The 26,345-nt window shown below is 37.9% G+C and overlaps 1 protein-coding gene across 9 annotated transcripts in view; it reads right to left on the bottom strand.

Annotated features, from left to right (window-relative positions):
- The window catches only part of VPS13B (vacuolar protein sorting 13 homolog B), a 771,473-nt gene that overhangs the window by 61,480 nt on the left and 683,648 nt on the right, over window positions 1-26,345 (bottom strand). For all 9 annotated transcript variants that reach the window (XM_061123681.1, XM_061123682.1, XM_061123678.1 and 6 more), the window contains one exon: window positions 2,699-2,854. In XM_061123681.1, the coding sequence (XP_060979664.1) occupies window positions 2,699-2,854 (156 nt within the window). The remainder of the gene's footprint in view (window positions 1-2,698; window positions 2,855-26,345) is intronic.

The following is a 26,345-nucleotide window of genomic DNA, read 5'->3' on the forward strand; positions in this document are numbered from 1 at the left end:
GCATAAAACAGTTAAGAAATTTGCTTAAGGTCATATAGGTAATAAGTACAAGGGCTGAGAGATCTTTTACAATCAGAAAAAAGGTAGGTAAAATTTTGTGAGAATTAAAAAAAATGTATTTTTCATGACAAATTTTTTTGACTTATGGTATATACTGTTGCAATAGTATCTTACTCAGGTACAGTGTATATACTAGTTTATCCTGAAATTTAATATCAGTTCTTGAAAGTAGTAGTATCTATGGCAAGAATGAGGTGTATATATGTAGCAACACAAAATAGTCCAACCAGTGTTGGTCATGCCTGGAAATATTTCATTATTGTAATAATAACTAAAGTTCATTGGGTTATGACAGTGGGCCAGGCACTAGTATAAGCACTATACACATACAAACTTATTTAATTCTCACACCTACTTCACGAGGAAGGCACTATTCTCTTCCCATTTTACAGATGAGAAAAGTGATCCACAACGGTAAATAGCAGCTAGCAAGTGCGCCTGTGATTTTAACCACCAGGACATATCTTTAAAACATTTCTCCACAGAAGGACCCTGCCACTCCACTGATTGGTAAATGTCCTCTGAACTCTGAACACAGAGCTGAATGAACTGGAAAACTTCAGATCAAAGCTATGGTAGTCAAAGCATCTGAGAACTTCTTAGAAATACAAATTCTCATGCTATACCCAAGAACTACTGAACCTGGAACTCTAGGGGTGGGAATCCAACAAGCTGTGCTTCATTCAACAAACCCTCCAAGGGATTCAGACACATACTCAAGTTTGAAAACCACTAGCCTAGAGGGAGAGAAACTAAGGGAAATATGCTAATTCCTCATGTTTTTGGAAGGCTTAAAATAGAGGAGAGGCAACAAGCTGCGTGCTTTCTGTGTATGGCTCTCAAGTTCTGAGGAATGGTAAAAACTGGCTAAATGGTAACAGATCTTGGCTCAAAATTAGGAAAGAATTTCTTATTTCATTAATAGCTGGAAGTAACTGACAACGGAAAGAGCAGCCATGTGAGAGAAAGAGACTCTTGTCATTCACAGCATTCAAACAAATGCTGTATGACCATTTCTCAGGCACGCCGATGAATAGGAAGGTAGACAAGGCATTCTTGAGACATCGTGAGTGACAGAATCAGAAAACCAGTGGGTGCTGAGCAGATGTTTGTTGAGAGCACATCCATGTAAGCAAGTTCTGAGGGCAGACGGGAGAAACGATTCTTGTTTTTAAGACTTTCCAGCTCAAAGCCCACACTAGCCATGCTGGTCTCCTCCTGAGTCCGTGGGTAAGATCCATTTGTCCCATATTTGTATCTTTGTTTATCCTATACTGCTGAGTGGGCATGCCCTCTCTTAATCTCAATTGGACATGCTTTGTAAAGCCCAGTTCAGGTCAATCTTCTTAGTGAAACCTCTAAATTCCCTTCACACTTACTGTCAGCCGTACACATTGTTGGGTTTACATAAATTTATGTAAATCTACACTTTGAGAGCAAAGGTTGTGTCACATACTTCCGTTTTACCCTGTCCTACAGGAGGCAATCAACAAATAATTGGGGAAGGGTCAGTTGACGGGGAACACTCATTCACGCTTCTTTTCTGAGACTCTACTGCTACCGTACTCTTCTCACTTGTTGCTCTCAATAATGAGAGCACGAAGTCCAGCTCCCTGATTAGGTGCAGAACAAGAATGCACATGGCACGGGTCCTACTGTTCACCTTACTGGTTGCCTCCTGCTTGCCCCCTGGCACACAGCAGTGAAGGGGTCCCAGGTGCGCAATACGGAAAGCTCCCTTTTTCCTTTTCCAGGGACGGGTGCTGTGTCTATCACGTCCTCAGTTCACATAAGCTTTGGATAGACTGTTACAATCCAGATGCAGATGTATATGTTAAAACTCTTATGACAAATCCAGTTATTATGTGCGCAGTGAAGCCAGTTTTCAAATTTTAATACTTCCTTTTTTTTCTTTCTACTCTTGTCATGTGCTCCATGCTTGAAAAACATCTTTTAAAAACCACATTTTCACATCTTAAGAACACAAAAAAGTGTCAGATACTTTTTTTCCCCCTTTGCAGTCTTAGAACTTCAAAAACAGCCAAAAGGAAGTTTTATAAAATACGTAAAAATATGTGCTGAGAGCTGAGGTTTTATAAGCCAAGAGTTAGACTGCAGTGAATTTTTACTGCAGTTAATATTAACTCCTAGGAAAAGAACGCTTGCTGGAGACCCAGGCCCACTCTGCCATGGGAGAGAACTTCGACACTTTCTTGCAGGTTACTCTTGCGTGCCTGAGAATCAACTCCTGGTTATCCACTGCTGGATTATCCAGAGTCCCACCATCCTTGGCTTCTTTTCCTTCTCAATAAAGACCCTTTGGCCATTTCACAGCTCATTAGCACCTCCACCAGAAGGTAGGTGGTGACAGGGAGAAGAGGTGAAATGAAAATCAGTAAATTTTACTGCTCGTTAGCAGCTCTTGTAAAAGACCTGGGACAAGGGTACGAAGCCATCAGCATCATCAGGATCAACAACAAGCACTTAGTAAGAGTGCGTGTGTATGGCTGGGGTAGGCACAGCTAGGAAGAGCTCTGCAATTTTTTCACGATTATTATTTTCATCTCTTTACGTTTCCCTTCCATTATAACATCCAATGGTTCAGAGTCGTCTGGGCCATGGACACACAAGAACTTACCTGTTTTTGCACGCCGCTGACTTGCTGAGCCTTGATGATGAGTGAAGCAGTTCGACCCTTGTACTGAATAGTTCTAATAAATGTCCCCACGTGGTCCACACTGAAGGGCTCTGACCAACGCCAATTGCCCCAACCTTCAATACAGATGTGTAACAGCTGGAGAGAGAAACAATAATTGTCATAATGCCAAAAGTGCCAACAAAAATCTAGTCCTAAAATGAAAGTCTCATTGCTGGAAAACCTTCCTATTTGTAATACTTAGCATCTGTTTTCTTTCTAACCTGCATTATTCATCCACTTCCAGCTTATTCAACCAGGCTAAGAATAGCAAATATGCCACATAGAGTCAACGTGGTTTTCCAGATCACATTTTAAACCTTCTTAAAAATAATTGTCCTATCAAATGGTAAAAGGGCCTGTTGAACATTTGAGGAAAGACTGTTTCATTCATCTGGAGGACAAGAAGGCTGAAATGTGAGATCAAAGAATCATGGTCTTGGCTGACAGTTTATTCCTTCCTCTGGCTAGACAGCAATTAAAGCTAAATTTGGTGTGTAGCATTATTTTTGACCCTAAATTGCCATTCTTTATTTTTCCTTTTGATAAAGAACAAAATAGCAATTTGAGAATGCAATTCATTTAACATATTCATTCTCCTTATGAGATCACATATATCATATAAGAAATACCTTTAACATTTTGAATGTCTGTTCTATGCTTTTTCTTAGTATGTATTTATTGTAATTTTTACCAGTTGAGTCCCTGATCCACATTCACGTTTATTCACATAGTATTACTACTTTTAGTAATACTTAGATTTCTTTCATGGACATCAAACACTTTCTATTTCTATTGCTACCTATTAACTGCAATTAGGTATTCCAAACTTAAGTCCACTAACTGGAAAAATATTCCAAAACAACAATGACTGTTTCTTTAGGATACATGTTTAAATGAAAATAAACAATGTTCTTGCTGGTCAGTTACTAAGTTGTGTCCGACACTTTGCGACCCCACAGACTGCAGCATGGCAGGCTTCCCTGTCCTTCACTATCTCCCAGAGTTTGCTCAGACTTATGTCCATTGAGTCAATGATGCCATACAGAAATAGAGCTGACATTTTAGGAAAAAGGTGTAGATAATATACAAACAATATTTCCCTTCACATCATAAATAATTTTTAAAAGAGCTAACCAAAGGTTAATCACATGAAGCATTTTCCAATTAACAGAATAAACAAAACTTTGAAAATATTATATAAGAGCTAGCATAATGGGTTCTTAAATACATTAACGACTTCATGGGAATTGCCATAATAATAAAGTCTTTTGATAGTAACATTATTTTTTAGTTTTAGCATTAAGAGGAACCCTTATAAAGTGCTTAAACTTGAAAATTTCCCAAGGTCACTGTTCATCATAATGTAATGTTTGGTGGAAAATTCAGAGAGGGATTTTTTTGTTTTGTTTTTAAATATCTTAAAATATTAAAAAAAATCTCGTAACTCATCTCCCTGCTTTTAATACGGCCCCACTCAGTTCTTCCTCCATACAACTGCCAGTGATCTTGTGAAATCAAAAGGCTACCAGTCAGATGATTTCTAAAAAAAGAAGTCTAACAGAAAAAAAAAAAAAAAAAATCCTGGACAGCAAATAAAATACCTTTAGGGAAAATTTGGTTTTATATACAGTCTTCAACATAAAAGTACCAGAGTATCTTTGATGTTTAAATATTAGTTACAGGGGAAAAAAAAAGAAAAACAATAGTGGTGTTTGGAACCACTTCAGTTTTTTGTAGCAGCAACTGGGAATAAAGCTCAGGGTACACACAAAACTAAAGGAAACAAAGAAAGTTGTTTTCTTTGGAGAGACTAGTAGCTGGAAATGACAAAAAATAATGAGGCAAGGTACTTAAGGTCAAGCTCAGCTGTATTTTTCTTGAAAATTCCATAGCCTCTAAAGAAAGTCTTAATGTACACAGTGTAATTTTAATTGAGGAGTGTTCAAATTTGCATATGAGCTCAATCTTAGGTAGCTGTTCACTCTGTGTGCACAGCTTTTAATGACAGAATGTCACCAAGGAATATGCTATCAGATTTTGCTTGGCAGCTATTTGTTCTCAAAACGTTGGCACATATACCACATATATTGTCTTTGAATTATGAAAATCCAGATGTGTTTGGAGTAGTGCACACAGAAAAGTTAAGTGGGAGAAAAACATGACGTTTCTTCCCAACTGTATGACCAACAGAATATTTGTAATGTCTGGCCTGCAGTTAAAAAGCATTTAAATATCATTGGCAATGACATGTATATATAATTTAATAGGGAAGGAATGACATTCCTTGGAGCGAAAAATCTACAAAAAGGAATTCAGAAGGCCTAGCAGTACTTCAGCCTTCCTTCCCATGGGCACTAGGCAGGATGTTCAGGTACCCCTGGACATCAAATGAGGGTGGAAAATCCTGTACTTGTTGGACTGACTCACTAAATTTCACTGTTATAGGTACTGAGAAGTCTCCATTTAATAACAAATACCCATATGTCTATTTTTATTTCTATACCAAAGAAACTATAAAATCAGGCATAAAAATGTGAAATTTGTATTAGATTGCCTAATCCTAATGAGACTTGTTTCTATTATTCATCCAATACATTTTTATTAGTCAGATACTATAAGGAAGGCAATATGTGAAAGACTATGGAGGACATAAAAAAGAGCTTTGGTCTTTATCCCATAAGGAGCTTAAGATTTTACAGGAAAAGTAAGGCCTGTATAACTAACCCACAAGAGGCATTAGGGAGGTACACACTGATACAGGAGCCTGGAGGAGAGAGGGCTTGTTCAGGTTGCTGTGATTACGAGAGCTTTCTAAAGCATTTGGGCTTGAGAGTTTGGGTAGGACTTCAATTGATAAAGATGGCAGTCACTGGCCAAGGGGGACAATCTGAGAGGTGAAGTCAGAAGGTTTGCTTGGGGCAAAGTTCATAGTCTCAATTGGTTGAAGAAGAAACATGTCAAAAAAAGAGTGAGGATAAGGTCTGAGAAGCAGATCTAGATGGTGGCTAGCCCTGGTGATTTGCTGAGCTAAGGAATTTGTGCTTTATTCAGGAATTAGCCTTGAGTACAGATAAGCGATGTGCTGAAAGGATAGTGAGAGCAGAGTGTGGAGGGGTCTGGACAACCGCAATAGAATGAGAGCAATGTGGGCCAGAAACAGGAGAGAGGAAGGAACGGGCTTAGCAAAATATCACTATCCATTCTGCCTAGAGCCCAAGGTGTCTTTAATGTTCTTTCAACAATTTGGAAATTTTCTTTCCCCTTGTTTCCATTAAGTTTCCCTTTCAGATTCACTTCCTTCACCATCTTTCTTTTCCATTCAGGCTTTTCACTCTCTGTGGCCTACTTAGCTAGTGTCTAATTTTTTCCATTGGGAGGAAAAACAGTCAAATAGGAACCACTCTTGTTTGAACTTTTCAGTGGGAAATGAAATGAAGTATAAGGCAGGTTGTACAGTAGCCGCACTCAATGGAAGGCCTCAAGGGGCTACACTGACATTTTTTTCTAGCAGACTGCCCTATTCCAGGGCCACACTGGCAGCAAGATCAAATTCCACTGAAGACCTCAAATGGGAGCATAGAAGTTTCCACTCATTTTTTTTCAATAAAAAATAAAACTTAAAACTGAATTACTGATCAGGGGCTTGGGGATCAGCTCTCAGGACCACCCACAGTCACATCCAAAGGGAGAATTCCTGACTCAACAGATTACAGAGGAAAGAAAAACAAAATGAAATCTAGGATAACAGGGTACACCAAGGAAGAGAAAGTGGGCGGGCGGGTATGTTAAGAAATAACTTTAAATGATATCTGAAATATAAATGAAAGTACTAGATACTCTTCTGTGAACTTTATTTCACTATTCATTTAAAAATTGTTATCAAGATGCTTTCTACCTAGTCAGAAATTGAAAATTTGTCTTCAGAGTCATTTGCATACTTTTGTACTTTATAGTAATTTATTGTACAGTAATATGCAATGTTCCAAAAAGAAACTGAAAATCTAAATAATGTAAACATACTTCCCCATTATATTTTATTCTTGACAGAAATTTTAGTTCTGAAAAAGTTATGTGAAATGCAAGTGAAAGAAACTACTGAATATATGCTTGTAGTAAATATATAGTATATAATGTATATTAATATATACAAACGCTTAAGCATCATATTTGTTTTTTAAACTTTTAAGCTCATATCTATATCCCAAGAGCCTAGTGCACAGTAGGCACTGAATAAAGTATCTGTTGAATAAAAAATCGGGATTTTTGAAAAATAACCAAAATAACCCAAAGTAGACATCAAAAAATTTTAGTGGTGATATTTGGGCATAAAATATCATAAAATGAGAATGAAATAAAAATATTCAGCAACAATTCCTATTTTGAGTGACCTTTCAATATAGGAGATTTACTTTACGTGGATAACAATACTAGATTAAGCTACACATCAATGAAATCCCTAAAATCTATAATTCAGACACTGCAATATGATACTAAAGCATAAAGTAGACCCTAAATGATATAGACTAGGTGAGCATGACAAATGAAAATTAAGTTAAAATACAAATTCTTGTCTATCCAAAATAACATCTAAAAAGCTACAGATCAAATTAAATACATCAAAGCTAGATTGCTTGTTTAGAATGCATAAGTGGAACTGACAGTACATTTCACATCAGTAAACTAACATGAAAACAAAATGAAATATGTTGCTCATTATTGCTTTTTTAAGGCAGTTGAATTTCAGGATGTTCAGAGTATCTGAAATAATGCTAAAAACTAGGTAGAAAATATCTAGATAATTGCTAATCCTTGGTGTCACTCTGATTCAATATTAGAACTCTTAGGACTCCTTTTTATATTTATAGAGCACAACCTAAAAGAATGATAAAGTAGAAATAAATCCATTTGAATTATTTTCTAGTGGACAACTTGGATTCTTTGAGGCAGTGTATTTTGGAAGAAAGAGGAGAAAGAAAAAGATTTCCAAATCAGCCTTTCAGGGGGTGATATAATGGTCACTGTCATCACACAAATATCAATGACACAAAAGATGAGGGCTTACATGTAGGTTTGCTCTCAAGATTGTTTGAATTACATGAAAGCTACAAATTCTGTGCAATCGTGTAAAGCAACCTCTTATAGGAGAAGGGAATTCTGGCACACTCAAAAAATGGTTAGGATGAAAATTGTACCTGGAGAGTAATCTTTCTATCAAAAATCTAAGCTTCAGATACTCATTGGACTCATCAATTCTAAATAGGAATTTATCTTGATATAATAATTATAGACATGTGCAAAGATTTACCTAGATGTATGCTTATTCCAGCACTGTTTTAATAATGAAAATATGGCATTACTAGGACATTAGTTAAATAAAATATAGCAAAAACAATAATAGCTATCAGTTATTAGACACATACTTTGGGCTTTCCTGGTGGCTCAAATGGTAAAGAATCTGCCTGCAATGCAGGAGACCTGGGTTCGAATCCTGGGTCAGAAGATCCCCTGGAGAAGGGAATGGCAACTCACTCCAGTATTCTTGCCTGGAGAATTCCTTGGACAGAGAAGCCTGGCGGGCTACAATCCGTGGGGTTGCAAAGAGTCAGAGTGATGACTGAGCAACCAACACTCACTTTTTCTTTCACTTTCACGTGTCAAGCAGTGGGCTAAGTGCTTTTTACATATGTTCTTCTTTATTCCTTAAAATAATCTTAGGTGGGAGATACTTTTATTTTACGAATGAAAAAGCAAGCTGAGCTACAGAGAGGCCACAGTGCTCAAGAGGGCAAGGTCTAAGACTTGAACTGAAGTGTGCTTACTAAGAATCTCTTTTCTTAATCATACTTACACTATAGAATCCTCTGAAACTATTGGAAAAAAAAATCACAGCATGAAAAAAGCATGAACAATTTTACTTAGCCAAAGATTAGCCAGAAAAAAATCACAGTACAAAAAGATATGTGCAATATATACTCCATTTTTATAAAATGAACAAAAAGTATACATGTCTATTCCTAAAGGGAGAAAAATGGCTAGAAAATATACCAGAATGCTAACAGTGGTTATCTTGGGGATGCGAGCTTTAACTTCCCTTTTTATGTGTGTGTTTTGTGTGCTTTTATGTAATTTCCAAATTTCACACTATAAATATGTATTACTTTGCAATCAGATAAAAATTAATGTTGTTAAAATGAAAAAAGTTCAACAGAAAGCATACAGAGCCTTCAAGTAAAAAGAAATTAGACATTTCTATTTTAAAAACTCAAATTCAGCTTCCTGCATGACGTCTCCCCACCTGTCCTAGTCAGTGTCACAGATTTGCCATTTGCTCTGTTGGCATTTTGCTGGAGGGATGACAGAAGCCTCAGTTCATTTCTGAGGCCTCCATCACTGCTCTTCACACAAGGTCTGGCTTGCTGTATTACTTACTCATATGATTCCTGAGGCAATTTAATGCAATTATTTGGGGCTTTTTTCCCCCCTAAGGCAAGAGGTTTTTTCCCCCAACTTAGCAAATATTTTTAGGATTCATATCTACTAAATGTTCACCATAAGCCAACTAACTGTACTACACATGGTGGTCGTGGTGGTGGTTGTTTAGTCGCTAAGTCGTGTCTGCCTCTTTTGCGACCCCAGGGACTGTAGCCCGCTAGGCTCCTCTGTCCATGGGATTTCCCAGGCAAGAGTACTGGAGGGACTTGCCATTTCCTTCTCCAGGGAATCTTCCTGACCCAGGGACGGAACCCATGTCTCCCGCATTGGCAGGCGGATTCTTTACCACTGAGCCACCAGGGAAGCCCACATGATGGAGACAGAGACAAATGAGAATTCTCACAGTATAGTGGGAGAGAGGTTTAACAAGGAAAAGTATAGTGTAAAAATTTATGAGAGGAAGAAAAACATTGTTGTAGGACTCTAGAGGTATTATGCTTGCGTGTGTGCTAAGCTGCTTCAGTCATGTAGCCTGTCAGGCTCCTCTGTCCATGGGATTCTCCAGGCAAGAATACAGGAGTGGGTTGCCACACCCTCCTCCAGGGGACCTTCCCGACCCAGGGATCAAACTCTCGACTCACGTCTCTTGCATTGGCAGGTGGGTTCTTTACTACTAGCGCCACCTGGGAAGCCTTATTATGCCTGGAGAAGTTAAACGAGTGACTAGAGATTGATATGTTTCACTTATCCAAGGAAATAACATGAAAAAAGATGTTGAAATAGAAGAAAAGATATTTTTGTTATTTCTCATAAAAGCAGGTGACAGCCTAACTTGGATTGGTTTTTCCTGTACAAAATTCACGTCTAAAAAACCCACACTGATTGCATTACAAACAAGTCATAAAAGTAGCAAACTATAGCTTTAAATCTTTGTGCAAACAACTTACTGTCAGTATCATGTGGAAAATTAACTTTATATTATGAACTCATTGGCTTACATTCTTCTAATAGCTTTGACCATAACCCAGATAGATCCCATAACTCATGGGATTTTGATCCTGGAAAGGAAAGAGTCAAACTGGAACAAAAATCACTGTTTCAGGTCAGATCTTGCTCTCAAAGCAGCGATGTGTATAGATTCTTGGGGATGAGGAGAGCTGAGAGTTAGAGAGAGGACCTGCCTGAGAGAGGATGATACAGAAAGGGAGGCTAAAGAGGTAGTGAACTCTTAGGTCAGGAATTGCCACTTATTTTCAGAGCACCAGTCATCAATAAACACCAGAGAGTGAAGCATTAAAGGCACTGAAACATAGTAACTGAGAGTCATTGGGCTGTTTGAAAGAAAGCTATTCACTATCTGGCTGGTCTTTCTATATATATTCAGAAATAGTAGCTCCCAGGAAACAACAGATTCTAGCAGCACCCCACTGTTTACTTTTACGAATGGTTATCACAAGGCAAATGCTGATGAAGGAAGAGTCAGGAAAAAATAAACAAAAAAAGTTGCGTGAATGAAGGAAACTGTAGCTGTGCCTGACTTCTGACAATTCACAATAACAAGGAAGCGTGGAAGGACGTAGAAACTTTCACCTCGGTATAGTTGAGAATATTAGAAAATGCCAGCTGGAAAATGCGAAGTAGAACAGGAGTTGACTTTATTATCTGGCCTAAAGCTGGAGAATAAAAATCATCATTCCTCAAATAATATAGTATAACAAAGGGCAATCCATAATTTGATATAATCATTAATAAATAGCAAAAAGGACACAAAAATAAGCCATGAGACCAAAAAAAAAAAAAAAAAAGCCATGAGACCTCTGAAACAATACTGCAAAGGAAAAAGCATAGCATCTGAAAAAATAAGGGGAAAGAGACTAAAGTTAATAAAAACACCCAGTTTCAGAATTCAGGGCTTCTCAGGTAGCTCACTGGTAAAGAACCTGCCTGTCAAAGGAGGAGACATGAGTTCGATCCCTGGGTGGGGAAGATCCCCTGGAGATGAAAATAGCAACCCATTCCAGTATTCTTGCCTGGGAAATCCCATGGATGGAGAAGCCTGGTGGGCTACAGTTCACAGGATCTCAAAAAGACTAGCTAAAAAAAAAAACACCCAGTTGCAGAATTCAGGGAAAAGAAATCAGGAAAATTTTGGTTTTCTCTAAAGAATGCAATAATGCACGATTTTTATAAAACTGTAGGAAAATATTGAGAGGTCAGAACAGTGTGGTATAAACAGAAAACAGCCTGAGGCTAAAGCAAACTAGATGATATAAAAAGAGAATTATATAAGGAATAAACGCAAAGAAACAAAAAAATGCATTTGCAGAATAACAATCCACACTGATACAAGTAGGGCAAATATAAATACTATGAAAGAAAAAACCTTAAAATCTTTATAATTGTGAACAGCAAAAAGACAGACAGATGAAGAAATATGGGAGAAAACACCATAAGTATGAAAGAAAAACAACATACATATCATTAATATGAAGAGATTAATAATGCTATTCATATCTTAAATCTATTCATCTTCATAGTTTTAAAACAGCATGTTTTATTATTTCATCATACAGTTTATAAGTCATTTGAATTTCCATGAGTAAACAGCACATCAAATGTCACACATCTAGCAAACATTGAGGCTTTATCAGTGCTTCAACGTACCAACAATAAATCATGGAATCTTTTTAAAAATTAAAAAAGATTTTTCATAAATAACTACAAAATAATCTATATTGCAGAATTTATTCCTGCAATATAGGAGGACATCAGTCTCTTTTCAGTCTATGACTGACATTTACATACTGGAGAGAAAAATAAAAAAGAAAAAGAAAAAGTCAGGTGAAGAGTAGTGGCACTTTTATACATTATCTACAAAACTGTGATGTCTAATGAGTATTCCTTGCTAAAAAGCTACCTAAATAGAAATGATCTAAATTAGAGAAAAATAATTCACTTCACAATTTTTTTTTTCAAAAAGATTTAAGGAGCAAATTTTCTCATTAGTTAAAATACAATGCTATGTATAACTTTTGGGGAACACACTAATCATGAAATCAGATATAAATGTACACAGTAAAAAAAAAAAAAGCATGAAATGATATATAGGCTTGTTTTTAAAAGGTCATTTCAACATTACACATATCTATTGTTTTCATGTTTCTAAAGGGTATGGGCTTCCCTATATTTAAACAACATATGACTGAAAAAACAGGAGCTGTGACTCTAATAGCTGCCTTAAGTCCAGAACTGTGTGATAGTCTTTGAGGCTGTTCAACCTCAATGCTGCCATAAGGGGCTGAAAAGTAAAATTCAGAGAAATTTTACATGTATGCTTATTTGTCTATACAGAAAAGGATGGCCTGTCTATAAAATATGAAATAATTCACACTTTTAAAAAATAATTAAATAAAATAAATACAAATAGTGATTGCTTAATTGAGTGACACGAACAATCAGAAGATTTTGGTGCTGGGTAGACACACTCTCTTGACAAAATGATAGTGAATGTTTGTCATGCTCATGGTTGAACCCAGCTCCTCAGTGGAAGAGATACGGGTAAGTTGGATGGAAATAATAAAAGAATACTTTAGGTAAGCTGAGAAATGGAAGCCAATAAGGTAAACTGGAGACACTGTTTGATAGTCATTCAGACTTGGATAAATGTTCTGAGCTTATGAGCCAGACTGTCAGTTCTTGTTTGTTTGAAAACCAATTTGACTAAACATAAATATAAACCATAGAGGAAATCTAACAAACGTTTGAATAAAATTGTTCTTTTAAATTTTCTTTTAAAATGTTCATTCATCATTTAGCAAAATTTAGTTGAATGTAAAATAGAAGACATGCCAACATGTGTCCTAAGAAAAGATCAGGTAGTCCTATGCAATCTGTAACTTATTTTCAGTCCTCATGGCCATTTAGACAATTAAAATTGTTATGCCTAATTTTTAATTAGAAAAAAAAGAAGTCAACAGATGGGATATAAAGGACATCCAAAATTTTTACAGTTATTTATTTTCATTTAACTAAACTGCCTTGCCATACTAAGAAAACATTTTTGTAAAGGTTAAATAAAGTATTTCATGGCAACCGCTGCTTCTTAGTGCCTGTATAACAAGAAACATGAGACAGCCAAAGTTGTGCAAGTTGGTTTTCTTTCCCAGTAAGGGAATGTGGTATCTAAGACCTTGTCCTAACTCATTTTATCCCCAAGTGTAAGTCAAGCAAGTCAAATATGAACTAATGCCTGAAGGGAAGTCCCTGACTCCAAAAGTATGGATTATTTCACATTTATCTTAAAATCTGCTCTCAGAGTTCTTAAAATTCACTAACTTGGCAAGTCAGGAATTATCATGAGAAATGAAATAATTTCATAACTATGAAGTCATCCAACATTCCATGCATCTGACACTCATTGGGCTTGGCCATGTCTTGGGCATTATTCTGACCTTTAGATAATAAGCTCTTCAATATCCTGCTCAGCATGGAAATAATTAAAAAGTGCCACAGTATAATAGGTATGCCATTGTCTTTAACAGAGTTAATACTTTTGTTACACAGGCTTGTGGTAATAGGTTATGATTAAACGCAATCACATTCTGAATGCTGAAATCTTTATAACATTCTTAATCAGTATTTCCCATTACTTACAAATGGCAAAATACCATGCTTTAATGGTCCAGCTGCATTCTCCAAACACTCTGTATTAAAATTCACATTTCAAATTAGTTCAGTCAAGGACCTTTATGTTTAGACATCAAGAATTCACATTTGCAAAGCACTAGCTTGTGAAAAGCCTTTGAGTGTCTTGTAAAAAGCTTAAGGAATTCTCAGTACATTTTTCTCCAAAGCTATATTTCAATATCGAAAATTCATTGCCAGAGAAGGGATGGTGAGACCATTAGCAGCACCAGCAGTCACTCCTCTGGGTGCTTCACAGTTGAAATAATCCCCAGCTGTGCCCTTTTGTGCAGGCTTGTAGAAAACTTTAGAAATCAGTCCTGGGACTGGATAAAGGGTCTTATCACAAACTATCTTTGCTACTTTCTTGTGGGAGACTTCACAAGTCTTAACAAGGTCACACTACAAACCATTTTTACATAGCGACTTTGAAATAAACAGGAAAAAGAAAAAACAAAAAAACAAAACTCAACCCCAAACTTCTGCCTCTCATTTAAATAGAGTAAATGTATTTACCAACAGGAAATGAAGAAATTCCAAATATCTCTATCCACTAGATACTTAATGACCAAAACTGCCAGGGCCCCATCTACTGGTGCCTTCAACAAGGCACTATAACCTTCCTCAGAGAACGTAAGTTTCTTGGAACCTCTCAGGAAACCGAAAATATTTGACGAGAGAAAGGTGAAGAGATGGAATCTACAAGTCTTACTATTTTGCTGTTTCAGTGACTGCTTAGAACTAAAATAAAAAAGCAGTTGGTAGTGACTGGATAGTAGGTCCCGGGTACTCAAATGGAGTTCGTGTTTACAGACTATTTTGGATTGAAATCCTTGCCAGATGGTCCCAAGAACTGTTTACCTCACTGTTGATTTTAGCTATCTTAATGTCAGCAACAATAAAAAGCAGCTTGTTATTGCCACTGGGGAGCAAAGGCATACAGTCCTTCCTCTCCAAACGGAACTGCTAGTTGTGGACAGCTGTGCGCTACGCAACAGTGAGGGCGATAATGTAGTTTCTGGGAATCTATTCCCATGATTAGAGAAGGAGAAAATGTAAGGCAAATTTAACCTGAAATAATGTCTACTTTAAATCAGTACTATTTTGTAATTATACAACATATTTTCAGCTTATGATAAATAATACAATTTTTTCAGAGTTAAACAAAAGCAGGCAGAGTCGGACATGCATGTGGACCTGAAAGTTGGTCTCCTTTGAAGTATACGGCTAGTCCTCTCCTGAAGCATTTCTCTATTTCATAACAGTTTCCATCAGAGGCCACTCGGAGGCCAAGGGGGCAGAGGTGGCGGAGACGAGGAGCTACTCTTAAGTATGAGTCCAACTGCACAGACAGCATACAAAAGCATGTATTTTGAGCTCAGAGGACCTCTTTCTGTGTGCCTGTACAATATACATAAAAGCATCCAATATGACCCATACTGTTTACAGTGTTCATATTGTTAAAATAAGCTTTTAAATCTATGTTCTTGAGAAATGTCAGATGTTATGAGAAATCTCAACATTTATTTACTCAGTGTACACTTATCAAATGCCAATTACGAGCAGGATACAGGATTAGATATTGTGGAAAATCATGTTTTAAAAAGCTTCCTACTTTCTTTCCCTCTTTTCACTTTAAACAAATACCCACTACAACCACCTCTACACTTACAGTCAGCCTCAGGTCTCTCTCCTGTCTCAAAGCAGGAGGAGGCTTTTGTGCTAAGTTAAAAATGGCCCCCAATTCTCTCAGCAGCTCACATCAAGAGGTGACAATCCTGCACCTTATCCTCTGGATCTGGCCTCACCTTGTGACCTGCTCCACCTTGCAGAATGTGGCAGCAGATTCTATGAGAGTTCTGAGCTTAGGCTCAATAGGTTTTGCAGTCTTTGCTCTCGTTCTCCTGTCTAGGCTAGACTGCTGGAAGGATCACATGGACGAGAACCCTGGCCAGTGGTCCGCCAAGTACCAAATGTGTGAGCAGGGCCATTATGGACCACTCAGCCCCAGTTGGCCGACCAGGTGACTGCAGCCTCATGAGTGAGCCCAGCTGAGACCAGGAGAAGAACCTCTTAACTAAGTGCACATAGATTTCTGACCAACACACTTATGAGCTAATAAACTTTCAAATAGAAGTTTTGGGGTGGTTTGTAAATAGCAGTGGATAACTGGGATAATTCCATCCTGGGTCCATCCTTCTACCTGTAATCTGGATACCTTCTTCTCTTCTTCTGAGACCTTATGCCATTAATCACTCTTTCTGCCTTCTGCATCATCAGCCTATCTGCTATTTACTCCTTTTCATGTATGAACATGCCTAAGCTACTTTAAAATCCTTGCCTGACCCTTCAGTTTTCTTGAGCTAACACCCAATCAGGATTTTTTTTTTTTTTTTAAATCAGGCTCATTTTCCCCACTTTTTCACCTCCCATTCATTTTTCAACCCACTCAATCTGATTTTTATTCCTATTTAGCCACAGAAAAACGCTTTCCTTGGGCTATCAGTGAACTCTCCATTGCCCATACAGTGGTCTCTTCAGTTATTGCTTCACTCAATCTCCTTAGGGCAATCTGAAGAAGGGGGGGGGGGGGGGGAGATTCAAACAAAATGAACAGAACTGCAGGGACTTGTGATGACCGTGGTTCCAGCTAATGTTTTGACTGTAAGAATCTTGACTTGTCAGAAAATCTGAGCTAGAATCACCCAGATAAACTACTCCCAAAATTTTTGGCTAATGAAACTGAGATAATGTTTTATTTACTTAAGTTGTGGGCTAATTGTTAAATAGCCATCTGCAATAATATAGAGTATGGTATGTGTATGTCGGGTGCTATTATAACAGAAGCCTACGATGTGTGTGTGTTGGGGGGAGTGCTTTGGAGCAAGTAAGTGGGCAGAAACCAGAAGAACTTGAAAGTATTAGTGTCTGGGTGTGGATTTCTTTCAAATGCCTGTTTGGAGTTCTCTGAGCTTCCTCGGTCTGTAAATTTCTGTCTTTCACAAAGTATGGGATATTTTCTGAGATTATTTCTTAATGGGGGGAGCCCTATTCTCTCTCTCTCCTGTCATTGTTGATTATAGTTACTCATATATTAGACCTTTTGATTGGATGGATTTCTACTGATCCACCTTCAACTGAGGTGTCAGCTGGGCTGAATTCTTTTTTTTTTTTTTAATTTGTTTTTAATTGGAGGATAATTGCTTTATAATGTCGTGTTGGTTTCTGCCACACAACAAGGGCTGCATTCTTATCTAGAGGCTTGACTTGGGAAGAATCCTCTTCCAAGCTCACTTGGATAGCTGGCAGAATTTATTCCCTGGTGCTTGGCAACCCACTCCAATACTCTTGCCTGAAAAATCCCCTGGACGGAGGAGCCTGGTAGGCTGCAGTCCATGGGGTCGCTAAGAGTCGGACACGACTGAGAGACTTCACTTTCACTTTTCACTTTCATGCATTGGAGAAGGAAATGGCAATCCACTCCAGTGTTCTTGCCTGGAGAATCCCAGGGGCGGGCGAGCCTGGTGGGCTGCTGTCTATGGGGTCGCACAGAGTCGGACAGGACTGAAGCAGTCAGCAGCCTGTATGAGGGGGCTTCCTAGGTGGCGCTAGTGGTCAAGAAACCGCCTGCTAATGCAGGAGATGTAAGAGACCTAAGTTTGATCCCTGGGTTGGAAGACTGCCCCTGGAGGAGGGCATGGCAACCCACTTCAGTATTCTTGCCTGGAGAATCCCATGGACAGAGGACCCTGGCAGGCTACGGTCCACAGGGTCGCATAGAGTCAGACATGACTGAAGTGACTTAGCACGCCTGTCTATGTGAGGAGGGTTCTGACTTTTTAATGACTAGCACTGGCAGCCACCTGCACATCTTAGCAGCTTCCCACACCTCCCTGCTCCATGACCCTCTTCATAGGCAGCTATAACATGATAATTTGCTTCTTTCAGGACAGCAGGAATGTATGTTATCTATCTCTCTCTCCTGACAAAAGGGTCCAGTCCCTCCTTTAGGGCTTTTACCTGATTAAATCAGGCCATCCAAAATCGCCCTGTTTTGATTAACTAAAAGACAACTAACAGATAGAGAGAACTAGTGATCACCAGTGGGGAAAGGCAAGGGGGAAAGGACTCAATAGGAGTAGGGCGTTACGAAGTACAAACTACTGTGTATAAAATAAATAAGCAACAAGGATATATTGTACAGCATAGAAAATATAATCAATTCAATATTTTATAATAACCTGAAGTATAATCTATAGAAATTTTGAATCACTATGTTGTATGCCTGAAACTAATATATTGTAAATCAACTATTTACTTCAATTAAAAAAAGAATGTTAAAAAATCAAACTAATTTAGGAATTAATTATACCTGTAAAATCCCTTTTCTCTTGCCATAGAGGCTTTAAAGTATATGCATGATAATTTCAACCTCTGAGTCATCTTGGTGTTGGCATCTGTTAATCATCTCTCCCTTGAAATTGAGTAATTCTTTTTTTTTTTTTTTTTAGATTTTTGAGATCTGTCAAGTAATTTTCGGTCATAGTATGGACACTATAAAGGCTATGTGGTGAAGACTCTGGATTCTCTCATAATTCTTCCAGAGTGTTAATATTTCTAATAGGTAATTAACTAGTTTAGACTCAAACTAGTGGTAAAGAACCCGCCTGCCTGTTTGATGCAGGTTAGACATAACAGACACAGGTTTGATCCCTGCGTCGGGAAAATCCCCTGGAGGAGTGCATGAGAATCCACTCCAGTACTATCGCCTGGAGAATCCCATGGACAGAGGAGCCCGGCAGGCTGCAGTCCATAGGGCTGCACAGAATTGGACATGACTGATGCGACTTAGCACAGCACAAAAACTCTTAAGCCTGGGTGAGCGGCAGTGCAGATGAATTCAGTTCTTTAAGGCTTGGGCACAATCTGCTTTCAGTCTGCCCCATGCATGCATGCTTCAGCAGGAAGCAGATAAGCGGGCCACATTTAAACATATTTCCCTATTCTCTGGATTTTCCTTTCCCAAGATTTTCTTTTCACCCTCTAGTGACCTTGGTTGCCTGAGTTCTTTTACCTGGTACCTTGGGCCAGAAAGATGGTGAGCCCCCCTTGCATGGCTACAACTGCAGTTGCCCTCAAACCAAAGCCACAACAAATGGGTGAATCACTGTGCAGATTACCGGCTCAAAGATCCTATTCATCCCTCCAAAATCTGTCTGCCTCTGTTCATCTCTAGAGGTATATGTTTTGTGTTTTGCTCAGAATTTATAGCTGTCACTCACAGGAAGATCAGTCTGTTAGGTATTTATACCAGTCTCTGACTTCTGCTCTGTCTTCGCTCAGTTACTGCAATCTCTCACTCCTGAGCTATGCAGTGGTGTCCATACTATCCTCTGCATGCATTCTCAACCTCCTCTAGACTGTCTGCACAACTGCATGACAGGAACCTTTCCAAAACACAACCGTGACCCTGTGATGACTCTACTTAAAAACCCTTCAGTAGATAAAAGCTGCCTGTCTCATACAGGTACATCTCCTCAAAATGCTCTTCAGAACATAACTCCTCTAAACAGCAGTGTTCTGGAGGTGGCTCCTACTTGTTTGTGAGAAAGTATTGGTAACTATTCAGGAATCTAGTGAGCTGGTTGTTAAATCATTGGTAGCGTAAAATCAATCAGCTGTGGTGGGAGTCCTTGTACCATGAAAGTTGGCCAACCCTACAAATTAGTTTTCCCATCACCATCAAAAAGCCAGTTTCCTAGCAAGACCTGCAGTTTTAAGGCCTGAGTTTATTCTCAACAAAATCTGAATTCCCTTGAACCTGACAGGCTGCCTGCCTGTCTGTCTGTCCCCTGGTTCTGTCTCATGTGCACAACATATAAGGGCCCTCATGGCCTTCACTGACTTTACAGTCTTGCAATTCCACACATGTACTCTACACTGTAGTCAAATCAGTCAAGTGCTACCATGCCATGTTCTTTCTTGCCTCTGTGGCTCTCACACATGTTTGTTCCTTTACCTGGGAATGCCCCTGTCCCACCCCACTTCACTGACCTAGCACTTACTTAAACATGGAAACTCAATATAAATATGACTTCTACCAGGAAGCCTTGGCAGATTTCCCTCCTCATGTTAGGAAACATTTCCTTTGAGTCCCCATATTAAGACCTTGTCCATGTTCAGAGGCAGGTGATTTTACTTCCTGGTCCTCTTGCTTTTCTTCCCTATGGCTGGTGCTTTAACTCAGTTACCCATCACGTCTCCCTGTCTGCAACTACTGCCACAATATCCTCATAGATAACGATCATGTCTCTAATTTGTTTACTTTCTGACTCCCTCATCAGACAACATGTTTCTTAGAAGAACACACACATTTACAAACATACAACAGGTCATAAGACATTATTATTTGTTGATTAAAAATCAATGGGATGGAGGGAGACCAAATAAGCATCTAGACGGAAATAAAGAGTCAGCTCTTAGATGCCAGATAATTTGGGTATATTTAACAGATGATGGTTGTGAAGATTTTTGGACAAGAAAGTATCAAAACATCATTTAGGAAACTTACTTGAATTGTAGTTTGCAAAGTAGACTGAAGTGGGGAAAGGATGTAACTAATGAAATAATCGAAAAAAACTATTGCAATAGTTCACAGAGAACCATTCTTGATATAGTATTATACTTGCCACTGTTCTAATTAGCTTTTGAAATTCCTCTTTGTCTATATATAAATATTTTCAGAGTTTTTACTTCTTTCTGATTTAATAATCTGTATTCTTTATTTTACACTTGATCTTAGCCAAAAGGCCGAGAAGCGATATATTCTTTATTTTAAAAAGTTGACACTGGGAAGACCCAGAGGAATCGGGTGGAGAGGGAGGTGGGAGGGGGGATCGGGATTGGGAATACATGTAAATCCATGGCTGATTCATATCAATGTATGACAAAACCCACTGGAAAAAAAAAATAATAATAATAAAAAAAAAAAAGAAAAAAAAAAAAAAGAGAGAAAGTAATGATTGCTTTGAAAGTGGAGTTTAAAACCAGTTCAGTTCAGTTCAGTCACTCAGTTGTGTCCGACTCTTTGTAAAGAGAAGCAAAAATTCTGAAGTATAAAAAATATTAAAATAAAAAGTCTTTAAAATTCTTTTTTTTTTTTTTGGCAATTTAAAGAAATAGATGTTTATTATCTCACAGCTTCTGTGGGTCACAGAACAGTATTACAACTGTGTTATAAGTTCTGTATCTCACAGAATTTTTTTTTTTTTTTTGACTCCAAAACCTTTATTTATTTAGTCTTTATCTTTAAAGTTTTTTTTTTTTTTTTTTTTTACTTTTATTTTTTTTTTTTTCCAGTGGGTTTTGTCATACATTGATATGAATCAGCCATGGATTTACATGTATTCCCAATCCCGATCCAAAAAAAAAAAAATAAAAAGTTGAGAAGTATATAAAAATGTAATACATTGGAAAAAATACCACCTTAAAAAATATACCATTCATAGGGAACATTTTGACATATCTCATTTCAGTATTTTTCTATGTAGTTATACTTAAATGGTTAAGATCATATTGTATGTATAGAATTTTATATTTTGCTTTTCTGACTGATATAATATGATAAGCTCCAATACTTTGACCACCTGATATGAAGAGTCGACCTACAGGAAAAGACGCTGATGCTGGCAAAGATTGAGGGTGGGAGGAGAAGAGGATGACAAAAGACTAGATGGGTGGATGGCATCACTGACTCAATGGACATGAGTTTGAGCAAGCTCCAGGAGATAGTGAAGGACAGGGAAGCCTGCTGTGCTGCAGTCCATGGGGTCGCAAAGAGTCATCGACATGGCTGAGCGGCTGAACAATGATATGGTAGCACTCTGCCTTCATATGTAAGAATGTAAAAGTCCCATAATAGTTCATCTCATAGGTTTGCCAGATTTTTCTTACCTATTTCTTTAAAACTGAACATTTTGATTTTTAAAATTTGATAGTATGAACAAAATTATGATAAACATTTTTGTGTATACACCTTTGTATTAATTTGGACTGCTCCCTGAGAGTTGATCACTAGTAAGAGAATTACTAGGTCAAAGGCTATGACCATTTTAATAGCTATGATGCTTCTTATCAAACTGTTTTCTAGAAAGGAAATATCAGTTCCATTCTTTGACCTAGAATTACTAGGTCAAAGGCTACAATCATTTTAATAGCTATGATGCTTCTTTATCAAATTGCTTTCTAGAAAGGAAATATCAGTTCCATTTCTAGAAAGGAAATATCAGTACCTTCTGGGTGTAAAATGTCTTTTTCATTTGCCCTTTCTAACAAACTCTCATATGCATACCATGTGCCAATGATAGCAGAGGCCAACACTTGAAAATTTATCAGTGAGAACAGTTTGCCAACGTAGAATATTCACCTGCCTCCCTAGTTCAGTTGTTCAGTCACGTCCAACTCCTTGAAAACCCCATGGACTGCAGCACACCAGGCCTCCCTGTCCATCACCAACTGCCGGAGCTTGCTCAAACTCATGTCCATCGAGTCGGTGATACCATCCAGCCATCTCATCTTCTGTCACCCCTTTCTCCTCCTGCCCTCAACCTTTCCCAGCCTCCCTAAGTCTGATTTTAAATTTTTTAAATTGTGACAGTTGCAACAAGAACGTGCTCATTCTTTATATATAGGTATATACATACATTATATAAAGAGATATGGAGAGAGTGGTAACTGAATAAGAAATTACAATCTAATAAAACTGACAACTGACTGAAATTACCATAAGACAGCCAGAAACTCAAAGACCCATTACTTTTTCTTTAGACAAGAGGAAAAAATGATCAGATCTCACTTTTAAATATTTTCACATCTGAAAAAAGAACAGCAGAACTTTCTGTCTATATGGGCGAGAAGAGGAACAATACAAATGTTTTACTATTATGTGGCATACGGCAGTCCATGGGGTCTCAGAGTTGGGCACGATTTAGGGACTCAACAACAACAGCAGCACTGTTATGTGGTAAGCACAGGCTGATTTTATGTGTTAGATTTAATCTATTACCTGTCACTTCATAATTTCTGAAACATGTTACCAAGTTTTCAAGTGATGGGAATATCATTTAGAGGAGAGCAAAGACAATTTTCTGTCAAATCTTTAGTCTACTGAATTTTGTCAACTGAGAGACGTGAAAGCAGGCGTTGACAAACTAGCCATGACTTCTGGGTCATTTTGGTGCCAGTGAGTCAGGAGTGTCTTTAACATTTTTCAGATAATTGAAAAAAAAAAGAAGAAAAATACTACTTTGTGATATATGCAAATTATTGGAATTCAAATTTTCTTTTCTATAAATAAAAGTTTTATTGGCACACAGTCACACTCATTTGTTACAGCTGCTTTTGTGCAAAGCTGAATGGCTTTGAGAGAAGCTCTAAGGCCTTGAAAGCCTAAAAGAGTCACTGTCTGGCCCTACTCAAAAAGGTCTGCCAAACTCTGCCTGAAACTAATGTCTGATTCATGTTTTCTTTCCTAAATCTGATTAGCTTGATGAGCATTTCCCAGATGCTCTGCCGCTCTTCCAAACTGACTCTTGTTGCCTTTCTCATTTTTAACTATCTGCCATTTTCACAAGCTGATAAAACTCCCTACTACATCCATTTGGAGCAATCTTTTATTTTCTATAGCTCTGTCTGGAGCCTGTTTTCACCTTGACTGATGGTTTGGTTACCAAATTAAGTCATTGGTAGTTGAAATTCTGCAAACCTAAAGAAAAATAAAGCACAATCTATAAATTGTGCATGTTTTAAGGGTAAAGCAAATGTAATTCTTTACATACAAGCTAGAGGCATTCCTGTTTCAAGCAGTTTAATTAGCCAACAGTGTGCTCTCTCTTAAACCAGAACAGGAAGTTAACTTGAACAGCCTACACAAAAATCCTACTACGATGGACGTGTCACTATATCCAGTTTGGTTAAATTAAACAAAGCTTCCCTTGACTCTGAGCTGCACAGACTGTCCATATTCTGGTGAAAGATTCCATAAACTCACACATGGAGTCCTTAGATTCAATTCCATATACTGTGAAGCACTTCTCTGAAGACCATTCCTTCGATGGTTACTGTTCTTGTCCAACTGAAGTAAAGTCTCCTGGAGTGGGATATTTAAGGGCCCTTTGAGGTGGCATACACGGCTGTGCAGCTGAATATGTTCAATTATCCCCTAGGAAATTGTTCTGTTCTTCCTTTGTTTGTTTAGGCAAGCAAATGTTGTAGGATAGCCAGCATTTTCAAGTGATTCTGCCTCAGAGCGTGTGTTAGAAACTATAGGGAGAGTTTACAACTTTTCAACTCTAAAAAGGTTTTTCAGCCTTGGATTTCTGGAATTGGTTGTGTCCATGTTTCCCCCACCCTGTTGGGACTTACTGTTGTTAGCAACCTCCTGTGTGGCTCTAAGACACGCTGACCTCTGTGAGACCTTTCCAGGTGTCACTGCTACTTTCTTGATCTGCAATATAAGCTACATTGTTTAGTGGAGTTAAGTCCTCTGAACTTTAGAAATCCTCCCTGAGACTATGAATTGACTAACACCCAAGGTAGCATAAACATGCAGACACAAATGTTCCTAAAACCAAGCCTGCTGGGCAGTGCAGGATATGACTTGGAGTCTGGAAAAAGGGAACAGTTTGCTTACTTGTGCGTCTGTGACTACCTCCAGGTGCAGTCTGAAGCTAAGTGGCTAGTTTTTCTGATCCTTAGATGTAACCTCTCATTAGAACACAGCAGAATCTGTAACTATGGATGTAAGGAATTCCATGAAGACCCCTGGGCCCATTAAGACCTCGCTGGCTTCAAAGGGTCCTAAAACACACTTCCTTCAGCATACGTAGCTATACTAAAAGGGACACCTTTTATGAATACGATCTAAGTTTCAGTCTAAAGATTATGATGACTGTAGCTCATCTTAACATTTGTATCCAGAAGATGCAGTTACAAATTAAAAAGAGAAAAAAAAGTTTAATCGATACCTGTCTTATGTTTCCAGTTTATCACTAAAAGGTTCTTATTGTTTTTTGTTCTTAAAGCTCTGCAAGGGTTCATACTTGTACTAAGAATGCCATGTTACTCTAGCTCTAAATGTGGAGTATTATAGCAGTGATTTCTCAGCCCTTCTCTTAAAACCTCACAGTTTGGCTCTTCTAGCAGACAAATCCTGCTGCCAAAACCTAGGAGAGTTTAACAATGTTGTGGAAATAACTGTATATTGAGAATGAAAAGACATGGGATTCAGTCCCAACTCTACCACTATCTTAGCTTAACATTTCTGTCTCCTTATCTATAAAATGTGCATAACAAAAATACAAATCACACAGGGATACTATGAAAATAAGACTAGTAATAAATATAAAAAGACCTTGAAAAAGTACAGAAGAGTTTAAATATGAAAGGTATAGTATGGCAGCGGTCAGCCATTCTTCTTTCCTGTTCATGTCCTATCCATTCAGAAACTGTACATCTACAACATGAAGACACCTGTTCCTCCACACCCCTGAGCCCACTGTTCTTAGTATCATCCTTCCCATCCTGGCTCCAGTGTCCAGAGAATCTTGAGTCAGGGAGGGCCATGATAGTCTATGCAGCTTAAAATGACTTTGAAGGGAAATGAGCTTTCTCTGCTGCTTTCTATTGGCTGAGGCCTGCAGCCTGCATGTATGAATGGGTGAAGTGGCTACAGGCACAATGTATGACCGCACATTAATGCACCTTCTCAGAGGTTTCTTTCCTGTCACTACGAGTTCATTTCTGGGAATTCAATGGTCATAGAAGCCTTTTGAAGGTCTACACGGCTAAACAAGTCTTAACATGGATTGTCTCTGGATGGCTGGAGTTATAGCTTGTCTCTTCTCTCTCTCTCTCTCTTTTGGTTTATATATCTGGTCTATATTCTTACTTTTGCAATTAATAGGAAAAAATAACTACTTAATTTTTAAATGAATCAACTGACCAAGTGTCCTTTAATGATGTTATAAGGAGCAAACAACTTAAAAACTCTAACATGGACATTTCTCAAAAGAAGAATTAGAAAAAGAAGGGCATGTCATTCATTCTAAAAATAAAAGTGCAATATCATACCATACACTTTTCTGAAAGAACTCTTATTAAAAAAGGATATATGGTGTTTTACCATCCTGTTAGATTAACCAGAATTAAATACATAGACTTAAGAAGAATTGCACTGTATCTACTTTGCCAAATTTTATACTAATAGTGTGGCAATACGATTTAAAAAAAAAGCAAGTAAGAAATCATAATCTAGCTACTGGAAAAAAAAAACCAGCAAGAGGGAGCCTGAGGATATAACATATCCTAAAGCTGGTATATAGACCAGATGGGAAAACTTGTTCTCTAATCTAATGACTTTCTTTTAATCATAAGCAGACAGTAGTTTCCTTATTAACCAGGGTTTTAGAAATAC

This window comes from Dama dama, chromosome 21 (assembly GCF_033118175.1).
Source record: "Dama dama isolate Ldn47 chromosome 21, ASM3311817v1, whole genome shotgun sequence".
Classification (NCBI taxonomy): Eukaryota; Metazoa; Chordata; class Mammalia; order Artiodactyla; family Cervidae; genus Dama; species Dama dama.